This window comes from Hyperolius riggenbachi, chromosome 12 (assembly GCF_040937935.1).
Source record: "Hyperolius riggenbachi isolate aHypRig1 chromosome 12, aHypRig1.pri, whole genome shotgun sequence".
Taxonomy (NCBI): Eukaryota; Metazoa; Chordata; class Amphibia; order Anura; family Hyperoliidae; genus Hyperolius; species Hyperolius riggenbachi.
Genome location: NC_090657.1, coordinates 238,198,573 through 238,212,146, shown reverse-complemented (window position 1 = coordinate 238,212,146; position 13,574 = coordinate 238,198,573). Strand labels below are relative to the sequence as shown.

The window sequence follows — 13,574 nt, the reverse complement described above, 5'->3', positions numbered from 1 at the left end:
CTGCAAAACTTTGTACGATTCCTTATCCGTGACTGAGCAGATGCAGTCATTAGAAAAAATGTGTAGAGAGCAGAATTTTTTTCTCTCCATACCCTTAGGCCCGGTTCACATTAGAGTTCCCTGTCCGGATCCACCTGATCGGATCCGGACCGTATACTGTACAAACAGAACGTCCGTTCCGCATAGCAATGCAAAGGCTATGCAGACGTTCACACGCGTCCGTTCCGTACAGTACGGAGCCGGATCGGATCCGGACACTTTTCCAACATGCGCTATTTTTTGGTCCGGCTCATCCGGCCCACACACCTGGACCGGAGCCTGAGTGCACCATCCGGATATAGAAAACCAATGGGAAACGGAAGCACAGAACACACTGGAGACAACACCTGACGTTCTACCCCACTTCCTATGAGGATTTATAGCGGCCATTTCGGATGGGGACACATGAGCCCAGCATATCTGGAGTGGAGCAGCAGTGACAGATGTGCTGGAGCTGTTTTGGCAGTATGTCGGAGGTGGAGGTGAGGCCTAAACAGCGGAGGACCTGATTCTACAGGTGCACCTTCTGCTGACCCCAACAAATTTTAAGGTTTTTTTTTAATCTTTTTCCCCCACGGATCCGGATGGCAGCCTGAAGCAGTCCTGATGCAAACGGACCGGATCCGGATCGGAACCGTACGGTTCCAATCCGGATCAGGTCCTGATAGGATCCGGATCCGGTCCGTTTGCATGCCAAAACGCAAGTGTGAACGGGGCCTTAGTTGTCAGTCTCGAAGGACAGGGAAAAGAAACTCCTCCCCCACGGGGCCCTTTGCAGCTTCTGGCCCCCCTGCAGCTGCATCCCTTGCAGGGTCTATAGTTACGCCCCTGCCCTGTTGATATATCAGTAGGTGACAAAGCTATGACTTACACACAGTCAATGAGTTATATAAAAAGCTCTGTAACATACTTGCTTAGCTACAAATGCTAACAAGAATAAATTACATTAATCATATATACTGTAGTCCATGAACATAAGTCCTTATGGTGTATCTTCCTCAACGTCAGGTGTGCTCAGGGCTGGATTTACTGTAAGGCATTGCAGGCACGTGCCTACAGGCGCCTGATAATGGAAAGGCGGCTCAGTCCCCTCCCCTAGTGCCTCCCTCCCTCCTTCCCTATGCAGTGTCTCGAGCAGAGTGTAAATGAGAGGTTACTCACCCAGCTGTGGACATTCCTCTGATAAGATCTCCCTTCAGTTGGGGGCACCTCTAGCTACTTAATATTGAGGGTACCTCTGGCTACCTAATACTAAAGGATGTAGCTATCTATGACAGGCAAGGGAAGTAAGGGAGAAGTGACAGCAGGGACAGCCAGCACACTTGCGATGTGGGTTCAGCGGGGGTTTATAGGTTCATGGAGGGCGAAGTCTAAGGAGCCAGGACATGATCTGTGCCTATAGGCTTCTGTGATGTAAATCCGGACCTGGGTGCGCTGGAGCTATAGGCAGAGGAAAACCTCCTTGGATTACATGCTATAGAACCCCCTGATGAGTCATGTGATAGTTGAGTAAACTAGTTGGGCAGAGCCTCTGACGGCATTGCCATAGCAGGAACCACGAGGGGACCAGGAAGGAGGGTTGGGAGTGTTACTTCGGCAGTCTGACGTAGTAGTGGATAGCGCTCTCGCCTTGCAGCGCTGAGTCCCTGGTTCGAATCCCAGCCAGATCACTATCTGCAAGTAGTTTGTATGTTCTCCCTGTGTCTGTGTGTTTCTTCCGGGCACTCTGGTTTCCTCCCAAAAACATACAGCTAATTTATTTGGCATCCCGCTAAATTGACTATAGATACGATACACTACATGATATATACATAGACATATGACTATGGTAGTGATTAGATTGTGAGCCACTCTGAGGGACAGTTAGTGACGAGACAAGATAGCATCAAATTCACTCTAAAGGCGGGCACAGATTCACAAACCCATGACAGCCACTTTTCAGCACACTGGTGGCTCTAGGCCAGTGATCTGCAAACTTGGCCCTCCAGCTCTTAAGAGAACCAGAGATGAAGCACCCTCTTGTATTTTACCTTATAAATCAGTGGGAACATAACAGTAAACACCTAATCTGCTAAAATGTTTCATTGTTCTCTGTTTAATCTGACTGTTATCACCTCTGAGAAGAATCCCAGACTGAGCACTCAGTCTAGCTTTGCTACGGAAAGATTATAGCTGAGTCTGTCTTCTCTGGTGTCTTTTCAAGCCCAAGCCTGCCCCCTTGTGGCTCTGCTATAATGACTCAGCTATAATTATTCCCTGCAAAGCCAGACTGAATCCTCAGTCCAGGATTCTTATCACAGCTGATAACAGACACTTTTAGCAGTGAGGATGAAACAGAGAGCATGGTAAGTGTTTTCTCTAATGTTCTTACTGATATATATGGTAAAATACACAAGGGTGCTTCCTCTCTGGTTCCCTTTAAAGAAAACCTGTAACGAGAAAAAGTTCCCCTGGGGGGTGCTCACCTCGGGTGGGGGAAGCCTCCGGATCCTATCGAGGCTTCCCCGTCCTCCTGTGTCCCACGGCGCTGGCAAAAAAAGCTCCCAGAACGACAGGAATGTAAAAATTTACCTTCCCGGCTCCAGCGCAGACGCAGTATCGGCTCTCCGCTCGGAGATAGGCTGAAATAGCAGATTGCTGTCGGTCCGCTCTACTGCGCAGGCGCAAGTCTCCTGCACCTGTGTAGTAGAGCGGACCTGACTGCGATCGGCTATCGCCTATTTCCGCCTATCTCCGTGCTGAGAGCTGCAACAGCGCCCCCGCTGGAGCCTGGGAAGGTAAATAAATGTAGCTTTTCAGGCTTGTCGAGGGAGGATTGCCGGAGACTTCGGGGGAGTCAGCGCTGGACTGCCTGCAGCTACAGGGGAGGGGGAAGCCTCATTGGGACCCTGGGGCTTCCCCCTTTTGAGGTAAGTACTCCCCATGGGAAGTTTCTTTTGTTACAGAGTCTCTTTAAGGAACTACAAGTCCCACAAAACTTTATGAATCATGACTGTGGCTGTCAGACTCCAGCAATGCATTGTGGGACTTGTAGTTCCTCAACAGCTGGAGAGCCAAGTTTGCAGATCACTGCTCTAGGCTCATGCCTACTGCTAAAGCTAATTACCCACTGAAAGAAACAACCAACGAACAATCTTATCTTTCAAAATCTTCATGAGATGTGATGTAAAGGTAGTCATACATTTATAGATTTGCAGCAGATTCGACCATCAGATAGATTTCTGTCAGATGCCTGTCAAGTGGAATCTGCCAGGAATCTGATGTGTGCCACCCACTAGGCACAGATTTCCAATAGATTTCAGAATGAAATGTATTGGAAATCGATCTAAATGCATTATTGGACCATTAGATCCAATGCAACTCTATGGGCCATGGATCTGCTACCAGCAGTGGATCGATTTTCCATCCTGTCAGATAGATCAAATTCATCTAAATCGATTTGATAGAATCGATTTCTGATAGATTCTATAGAATCGATTGATCAATTGATGGCTGAAATCGACCAGTGTATGGGCCCCTTCACACCAGCTGAGTTCTGTTTTTGAAAAGGCTTGCAATTTTCAAAACGCAAGTACTGCAAAGATACAATTGGAATCGTGGGAATGCATTCGCGTTTTTTGTAAAAAGGCTGCATTTTTCCTGCGTTTCCATTGAGGCCAACATAGTGGAAATTGCAAAACACCAAAGGCGTTTTGCGATTTTTGGTGTGAAAGAGCACTGAACGACGTGATAACACCGACGCATGATACGCTAAACGATACAATCGTTACACAATGGTGGATGAAGGCAGATTGCCTACATCCATCATAGTTTTCATGGACACATTGTTCAATAATCGTTCATAGCTCTGTACACACTGCTGCCTATGAACGATTATCTGCCTATGTGATCCCTTATGACGGTCATTTGAAAGCCATGAGAAATGAGTTTGCTGAATTTTCCCCACCAAGATCATACCGGCGATGTGTCACTCATACGTTTTGTGAGAGTTTTCATTGGGTATTGGCCTTAAAGAGGAGCTGTTAGGTATAAGGTCTCAGAGAAAATAAACACATATATCAGTAGCTAAAGATTGGCTGTACTTACATTACATATGCATTTCACTGTCCACGTTTGGATTTCACAGAATTTGTATATAGTATATGCAGAGATAGATGCTCCTGACAGCTCATGGCAGGTTCCATGTTTTTCTGTCAAATGTGTCGTCATGTCCTGCCTGCTTCCTGATCACAGATAAGCTGGTACTAAATAACACAGTGTGCAGTGAATATTAATGAGCCATGTGGCTAGGAACAATAGCTGACTCCTGCAGTGTACTCTGCCCGGAGATTTATCAGTGCTACGCGATTACAAGCTGCTGTAACGTCTCATTAGCAGCCAAGGGGAGAGCCCCAGAATGCTTTGCAGTATGGTATGCGGCTTGCGTCTTCTTGCGCCTTGCTTATAAGCACACATCAAAGGTAACTGAGATTTTTATCTTCACTAATGGCTTTTGGGCTTCCTTCTAAACTGTTTAACACAGGAGAATAGAGGTTTAAATTAGCTTCTGCAGCCTGACAGTTACTCTTTAAAGGATACCCGAAGTGACATGTGACAGGATGAGATAGACTTGTGTATGTACAGTGCCTAGCACACAAATAACTAGGCTGCATTCCTTTTTTCTCTGTCTGAAAGAGTTAAATATCAGGTAAGTGGCTGACTCAGTCCTGACTCACACAGGAAGTGACTACAGTGTGACCCTCACTGATAAGAAATTCCCCTTTTTTATCTCTTTCTTGCTCTCAGAAACAATTTTCTGCTAGGAAAGTGTTTTATGATTGGGATTTCTTATCAGTGAGGGTCACACTGTAGTCACTTCCTGTCTGAGTCAGGACTGAGTCAGCCACTTGCATACCTGATATTTAACTCTTTCAGGCAGAGAAAGAAAAAAAGGAAAACAGCATAGTTATTTGTGTGCTAGGCACTGTACATACACATGTCCAGTTCGGGTATCTTTTAAAGAGAACCTGAACTGAAAATTAAAAGTCAAAATAAACATACACAGGTCATAGTTACCTCCTGTGTAGTCTACTCGTCAGTCTCTTTCTCCTCTCCTGCGTCTTGTTTGTCCACTCTGATTGAGGCTAGGTCCACACTAGACCCGGTTGCAGGACGGACACTGCAGTCCGGAACAGGGGAAGAACCCACCGTACTTCAAACTGATGAAAGTGCATCAGTTTTGCATCAGTTTCCGTTCAGGTTTTTCCCTGACAGAAAACTTCTCCATCATTAGGAAGGAGTGGGAGGATTTTTTTGGGCCAATCATAAAGCTCAGGCTATCCGTTTTAACATCTGTTTTTTGCCTGTGGAACTGGAGATGCGTTTTCTCATTGCTTTCACTACCCCTGCGTGTATCCGTGGTCCTGATCCGTTGCGTGAAAATGCAGCAGATCCGGACCTTCCATTCAGGTTTTGAAAACGGATCCCCGCAAACGCAGACGGATCCGTTTTTTACTTGGGTGAGGCTGGCTGCTATTATCAACATTAGTATCCGGGACTCCGTTTTTCATCAGGTTTGAAAAACGCAGCCATGGATACGTTTCCGGACCTAGTGTGGACCAACTCTAATGGAATTATCCGTCCTCCATATTGAAAATGGCCATAACCCCATAACATCTTCCTGGTCAGCACACTGTTAAACTGTAATATCATCCACTTGAGCCATAGGGAAACATGGACATTACCTTGCGCATTCAGTTGTAACTGACAGCTGCTGATATAACTGACAGCAACTGGTATATTTCAGTTCTGACAAAATCTTGTCAGAACTGTGTAACGATCGGTGTCAGCACACAGAGAGAATCTGATTATTGGTGATCTGCAGAGGCGTATCTAGGCAATATAGCGCCCATGGCAAACACTGAGATTGCGCCCCCCCAAGTAGTCACATGCCTCCAGATAATCAAGTAGTCACTGCCTCCAATTAAAATTTTTAATTAGTCGTTTTTATTAAGTAGTTACACACCTCCAGATGCAATAATTTAGTAACCAGGTGCCTCACAATAAGCATTACAGTCAGGGGCATCAAGATCAAATAATTAGGTAGCCAAGTGCAGAAGAAGTTAGATTGTAAGCTCCTCTTGCACAGCCAGCCCGATCCCACCTCCCCCACACAAGGTATGCCTGCACCGCTGTAACAGAATTAGCAAATGCATTGCAGATGACAAATGATTCCGATGATAAATCACAACTAAATGATATCCCTGTGATGGTAAATTAGATGAGACAACAGAGTCTAACAGCATCTAATTCTGGAAATCCTGCTACTGTAACATCGTCACTCCACTAATGCCAAACATTGCTTCATACAAGAGTCCCAGAAATCAGCCTCCTGTGATGTAAAGAAAACCAGCCTATATTGAGCAGAATAATAAAACGTGATTCTGTAATATTATACATTGTTATTATACCACCAAAAGTGTGAATGGAATCACATAAGCAAATTACAAGGATAGCAAGAGGTCCTGTAGAGACATATAGCAGAAAGCAGTAATGAGGTCCTGTGGTGACATATAGCAGAATGCAGTAAAGAGGCCCTGTAGAGACATATAGCAGAAAGCAGTAATGAGGTCCTGTGGTGACATATAGCAGAATGCAGTAAAGAGGCCCTGTAGTGACATATAGCAGAATGCAGTAATGAGGTCCTGTAGTGACATATAGCAGAATGCAGTAAAGAGGCCCTGTAGTGACATATAGCAGAATGCAGTAAAGAGGCCCTGTAGTGACATATAGCAGAAAGCAGTAAAAAGGGCCCTGTAGTGACATATAGCAGAAAGCAGTAAAAAGGGCCCTGTAGTGACATATAGCAGAAAGCAGTAAAAAGGGCCCTGTAGTGACATATAGCAGAATGCATTAAAAAGGCCCTGTAGTGACATATAGTAGAATGCAGTAAAAAGGGCCCAGTAGTGACATATAGCAGAATGCAGTAAAGAGGCCTTGTAGTGACATATAGCAGAATGCAGTAAAGAGGTCCTGTAGTGACATATAGCAGAATGCAGTAAAGAGGCCCTGTAGTAACATATAGCAGAATGCAGTAAAGAGGCCATGTAGTGACATATAGCAGAATGTAGTAAAGAGGCCCTGTAGTGACATATAGCAGAATGCAGTAAAGAGGCCCTGTAGTGACCTATAGCAGAATGCAGTAAAGAGGTCCTGTAGTGACATATAGCAGAATGCAGTAAAGAGGCCCTGTAGTGACATATAGCAGAATGCAGTAAAGAGGCCCTGTAGTGACATATAGCAGAATGCAGTACAGTAAATAGGCCCTGTAGTGACATATAGCAGAATGCAGTAAAGAGGCCCTGTAGACATATAGCAGAATGCAGTAAATGGGCCCTGTCGTGACATATAGCAGAATGCAGTAAAGAGGCCCTGTAGTGACATATAGCAGAATGCAGTAAATAGGCCCTGTAGTGGCATATAGCAGAATGCAGTAAAGAGGCCTTGTGGTGACATATAGCAGAATGCAGTAAAAAGGGCCTGTAGTGACATATAGCAGAAAGCAGTAAAGAGGCCCTGTAGTGACATATAGCAGAATGCAGTAAAGAGGCCCTGTAGTGACATATAGCAGAATGCACTAAATAGGCCCTGTGGCGACATATAGCAGAATGCAGTAAATAGTCCCTGTAGTGACATATAGCAGAATGCAGTAAATAGTCCCTGTAGTGGCATATAGCAGAATGCAGTAAAGAGGCCTTGTGGTGACATATAGCAGAATGCAGTAAATAGTCCCTGTAGTGGCATATAGCAGAATGCAGTAAAGAGGCCCTGTAGTGACATATAGCAGAATGCAGTAAATAGGCCCTGTGGCGACATATAGCAGAATGCAGTAAATAGTCCCTGTAGTGACATATAGCAGAATGCAGTAAATAGACCCTGTAGTGGCATATAGCAGAATGCAGTAAAGAGGCCTTGTGGTGACATATAGCAGAATGCAGTAAAGAGGCCCTGTAATGACATATAGCAGAATGCAGTAAAGAGGCCCTGTATTGACATATAGCAGAATGCAGTAAAGAGGCCCTGTAGTGACATATAGCAGAATGCAGTAAAGAGGCCTTGTGGTGACATATAGCAGAATGCAGTAAAAAGGGCCTGTAGTGGCATATAGCAGAATGCAGTAAAGAGGCCCTGTAGTGACATATAGCAGAATGCAGTAAAGAGGCCCTGTAGTGACATATAGCAGAATGCGGTAAAGAGGCCCTGTAGTGGCATATAGCAGAATGCAGTAAAGAGGCACTGTAGTGACATATAGCAGAATGCAGTAAAGAGGCCCTGTAGTGACATATAGTAGAATGCAGTAAAGAGGCCCTGTAGTGACATATAGCAGAATGCAGTAAAGAGGCCCTGTAGTGACATATAGCAGAATGCAGTAAAGAGGCCCTGTAGTGACATATAGCAGAATGCAGTAAAGAGGCCCTGTAGTGACATATAGCAGAATGCAGTAAAGAGGCCTTGTGGTGACATATAGCAGAATGCAGTAAAGAGGCCCTGTAGTGACATATAGCAGAATGCAGTAAAGAGGCCCTGTAGTGACATATAGCAGAATGCAGTAAAGAGGCCCTGTAGTGACATATAGCAGAATGCAGTAAAAAGGCCCTGTAGTGACATATAGCAGAATGCAGTAAAGAGGTCTTGTGGTGACATATAGCAGAATGCAGTAAAAAGGGCCTGTAGTGTCATATAGCAGAATGCAGTAAAGAGGCCCTGTAGTGACATATAGCAGAATGCAGTAAAGAGGCCCTGTAGACATATAGCAGAATGCAGTAAAGAGGCCCTGTGGTGACATACAGCAGAATGCAGTAAAGAGGCCCTGTAGTGATATATAGAAGAATGCAGAGGCCCTGTAGTGACATATAGCAGAATGCAGTAAATAGGCCCTGTAGTGACATATAGCAGATGGCAGTAAATAGGCCCTGTAGTGACATACAGCAGAATGCAGTAAAGAGGTCCTGTAGACGTCACCTGACCTCTAGCAGCTAGCTGCACTACACACACATGCTGTTTCCGCTCCCAGGCCAGTCCCACCCCCATCAACCCCAGCGGCACGCACGGCCACGGAAACAGCCAATCAGGAGGGGGGAAATATCGCTGGGGGTGAGAGGCTCAGAGTCAGCTCAGCCGGGCAAGAAGTGGCGCCAGTCGGTGGCCGCCGTTACTATGGCGACCACACGCTGGGCAGCGCAGTGGGAAGGACTGTTTTGGGGGACAGATCGCCAGCTCAGGATTGCCAGCCGGCGGGGATGCGAGGCAGCAAGTGGGGGTGGAGCTGAGTCGCAGAGTGGGGGCGGAGCCAGCCGAGTCGCCGACGTTACCATGGCGACCACACAGACGCTGGGGAAGAGCGAGGACGGAGAGCTGAGCAGCGGCACAGGGAGGACTGTCACTGCGCTAGTGCGCTCAGAAGCAAGCCGCGCAGGAGGAGGAGCCGCCGATGATGACGAGGACAGCACGTGGGTGGAGGTGGAGGAAGAGAGTCGCTGACATTGCTATGGCGACCTGCCGCGACCACAAATGCTGGTGGGCGGGCCCGGCGGGGAGGAACAGAGAGGGAGGTGAATCAATGGGCAAGCTGTGGGCGGCAGCCGCCCGCACACACACGCAGACAGTGCCGGCGGCGCCGCTCTCCTGACCGGACCTAGGGGGCGATTAATTGCTTACTGGGGGATGCGCCTCCCCCCAGGTGAGTGACAAAGGGCGCCCATAGCAGCTGCCCCATGTGCACCCCCGTAGATTCGCCTCTGGTGATCTGCAGTATAACCAAGAATACAGATATATACCTGATTATTGATGATCTGCAGAATCACCGATAATACAGATATATTACTAACCTCTGGACACCTGTATATATAGTGAGTGTTTGGTGCAACAGTAATGACTTTGAGTAAACCACCTGATGAGCAGGTGGTCCTTGGCAGTATGGGCAATACTATTTTTGAGAAGCATGAGAACCTTCCAGCAGCCTGAGACCTTCCAAGGGGTGGAGTCTCAGGCTGAAGGTAGGAAGGGCCAGTGAGTGAGTGACACCTGAAGGTGGATGTCACTAGCTGGTCTGGAGACTATCTCTTAAAGGGAATGTCCAAGCAAAATAAAAAAATGAGTTTCACTTACCTGGGGCTTCTACCAGCCCCATGCAGCCATCCTGCGCCCTCGTAGTCACTCACTGCTGCTCCAGTCCCCCGCTGGCAGCTTGCCGACCTCGGAGGTCGGCGGGACGCATTGCGTACATTATTATGCATTCCCGCTAGTGCAGGAACATTAACACATACATTTTTACGCGTTACTGGTTCAATGCGTAAACATTTACGCATTGAACCAGTAACGCGTAAAAATGTATGTGTTAATGTTCCTGCACTAGTGGGAATACGTAAAAATGTACGCAATGCGTCCCGCCGACCTCCGAGGTCGGCAAGCTGCCAGCGGGGGACTGGAGCAGCAGTGAGTGACTACGAGGGCACAGGATGGCTGCATGGGGCTGGTAGAAGCCCCAGGTAAGTGAAACTCATTTTTTTATTTTGCTTGAACATTCCCTTTAAAGGGGAGAGTTAGCACTCGAGGTCGGGCAAGCAACACACGGACAGAAAAAGTACAAAGACAGAAGGCTGATTCGGTATCCAAGGCAGGCAGGGTTGGCAACGGATAATCAGAGGTGCATGGTACCAAATCAGAGAGCAGAGGGATAGTCAGGAAAGCAATAAGTCATAACAGATATCAAACAATGCCTAGTCTGGGTGTGAGGTCCGTGGTCTCTACACCCTGGAACTAGTCTGATGTATAACAGAATGATAACACAAGTTCCCTAATCTTGGGTGTGAGGTCAGTGGTCTCTACACCCTGGAACTAGTCTGAAGTATAACAGAATGATAACACAAGTTCCCTAATCTTGGGTGTGAGGTCCGTGGTCTCTACAACCTGGAACTAGTCTGAAGTATAACACAATGATAACACAGTAGTAATCTGGCTCAGTGTGAATTCCCAGGTTTTCCTGGTTCAAACACACTGTTGGAACTAACTAAGGTCTGAGTGCTTCCACGTAGTGTTCGCAACAGCAGACAACTTGTGACTGGCCAGCAGTAACTATATATAGAGCAGCGCTCTCTGGCGCAACCCCTAAGTGATAGACCAATAGTCACTTGCTCTGAGGTCAGTTGACCAGCCTGGTCAGCTGATCCCCCCTTGGCCGTCATAAAAGTTTTGCCTCTCAACGCGCGCGCGCGTATTCCTGAATCTGTGTGAACTAACAGACCCAGCCACACCAGACGCATGCTGCTGCGTGCAAACCGCCACGCTGGACGCTGAACCAGCCGCCTTGCTATCAGTACACGCGGCGGCTTTTCCGCGTTCTCTCACAGTACCAGACGCACGCTTCTGCGTGCAAACCGCCGCGCTGGACGCGGAATCAGCCGCCTTGCTGTCAGCACACGCGGCGGCTTTTCCGCGTTCTCTTACAAACTGGAAGGGATCATCGTAAGAAGAAAATGTTGAGCTTCTGAGAGGAACTGACGGTGAGGTTTGTATGTAATATTCATTTGCAGCTACGTCATGTGTTTATTTTATATAATTGTACGCAGTTCAGGTTCCCTTTAAGGTCAGCCATTCCTTTCAGGCTAAAGCATAACAAGACACCGGTTACAATAGACATTATTTCACACAGTCCAGAGATATGAATAAAAATGAACTATCTACCCTGTTGGTGGAGTTCTTCTCTAAGTAGCTCCCTGTGGTGATTTATTTGTTCGAAATTGCCGTAGATGATGATGAAAAACCTGACAAACATTCCAGCGCTTGTCAAAAAAAATAGTCTGGCTGGATAAGTATAAATACCAAATGAAAGAGGGACAGGTCCACTTTACTTGAAAGATTGTCCCTCATTAACTGTATAAGCTATAAAAAATAGTACATAAAGTAGAGAACAATGTCTTCTTCATCCCTTTATCTTCTTTATCTTCGTATAGTATATAAAAAAGAAAGTCCCTGTCGAATAGCCTAAGCAGAAACCTCCTCACCGCACAGCAGCATTTCCCGCCCATCTCTCCAGTCCTCACCAATCTCTCCAGTCACAGCGTGCATCACGTGACTCGGATCTCTCAGTCACAGCGTGCATCACGTGACTCGCCCCCCTCTGACTCGCGGCGCGCTCGCTGAGTGGATAGGTTTGGTCCTCGCAGTCTGCCGTCCCCAGCTATAAGCCTGACAAGCCGGAAGTGACGTCCCTCTCCCCTCTGTCTCCTGGCCTCGTACTGGTGAGTGATCCTTGCGGTGGAATCCGGCGGCATCCTCGGTGGGGATTGGGATGAGGCGGCGGGACAGGGTGCTGGAGGGTGGAGGGGATATGCGGGGATTGGAGTGGGGGGTTATTTCCAGGGTGCCGGGTGGTTATACGGAGGGGTAACGTCTCTGTGTGTGTCTTGCAGGTCCCGGATACAGCGCTGCAGCCATGGTGAGTACTGCTCGTGTGACTGTGAGATGCTGGGGGGTCTCTGCACGTGTCAGCTGAGCTGCCCTATAATGTGTCAGAGGTACAAGATGGGGAGCAGCTTACTGATGACCACTATGCAAAGTATCTATAGAAGTGATTATTCCTAGCACAGGACCAATAGAGCTAATACTGCAGATGAGGGGGGCCCTGATGCGGTTGCAACCTCTGCACCCCCTATTGCTACGCCCCTGTGTGTCATCTCTGCTGTAGCAGGGAGGACATTACTGGGCCAAAGTGGGCAAACTCCAACTTTAGCACTGTGTTTTGGGGTTCGTAAAAGGAAGACTGAGTACATTTATATGTAGTATACATAATTTATTCCTGATATTTAGTATTGGTGCTGACTGCAGCTATTTAGGGTACATAGTCATGTCACTGAGTGTCCTCAGAGGAGCTCACACTCTAATCCTACCATAGTCATAGTCTAATGTCCTACCATATTATTATTATGTATTTATATAGCACTGACATCTCCTGCAGCACATTACAGAGTACATAGTCATGTCACTGACTGTCCTCAGAGGAGCTCACAATCTAATCCTACCATAGTCATACTGTAATGTCCTACCATATTATTATGTATTTATATAGCACTGACATCTTCTGCAGCACATTACAGAGTACATAGTCATGTCACTGACTGTCCTCAGAGGAGCTCACACTCTAATCCTACCATAGTCATACTGTAATGTCCTACCATATTATTATGTATTTATATAGCACTGACATCTTCTGCAGCACATTACAGAGTACATAGTCATGTCACTGACTGTCCTCAGAGGAGCTCACAATCTAATCCTACCATAGTCATAGTTTAATGTCCTACCACATTATTATTATGTATTTATATAGCACTGACATCTTCTGCAGTACATTACAGAGTACATAGTCATGCCACTGACTGCCCTCAGAGTCCTCACAATCTATTCCCTCCATAGTCTAATGCTGGGGATACACGGTACGTTTCTGTACCGTGTATCGGCCAGCTGATAATATTCAGCTGGCCCGATCATGCCGCTCA

At 46.8% G+C, this 13,574-nt stretch overlaps 1 protein-coding gene across 2 annotated transcripts in view; it reads left to right on the top strand.

Annotated features, from left to right (window-relative positions):
* Positions 1–13,574, top strand: part of RPL38 (ribosomal protein L38) — a 48,470-nt gene that overhangs the window by 17,401 nt on the left and 17,495 nt on the right. The window contains exons 1-2 of one of the 2 annotated variants that reach the window (XM_068264224.1): positions 12,235–12,317; positions 12,489–12,514. In XM_068264224.1, the coding sequence (XP_068120325.1) occupies positions 12,512–12,514 (3 nt within the window). In that variant the 5' untranslated portion in view covers positions 12,235–12,317; positions 12,489–12,511. Of the gene's footprint in view, positions 1–12,234; positions 12,318–12,488; positions 12,515–13,574 lie in introns of those variants that run through there. The other variant, XM_068264225.1, reaches the window with a different exon arrangement.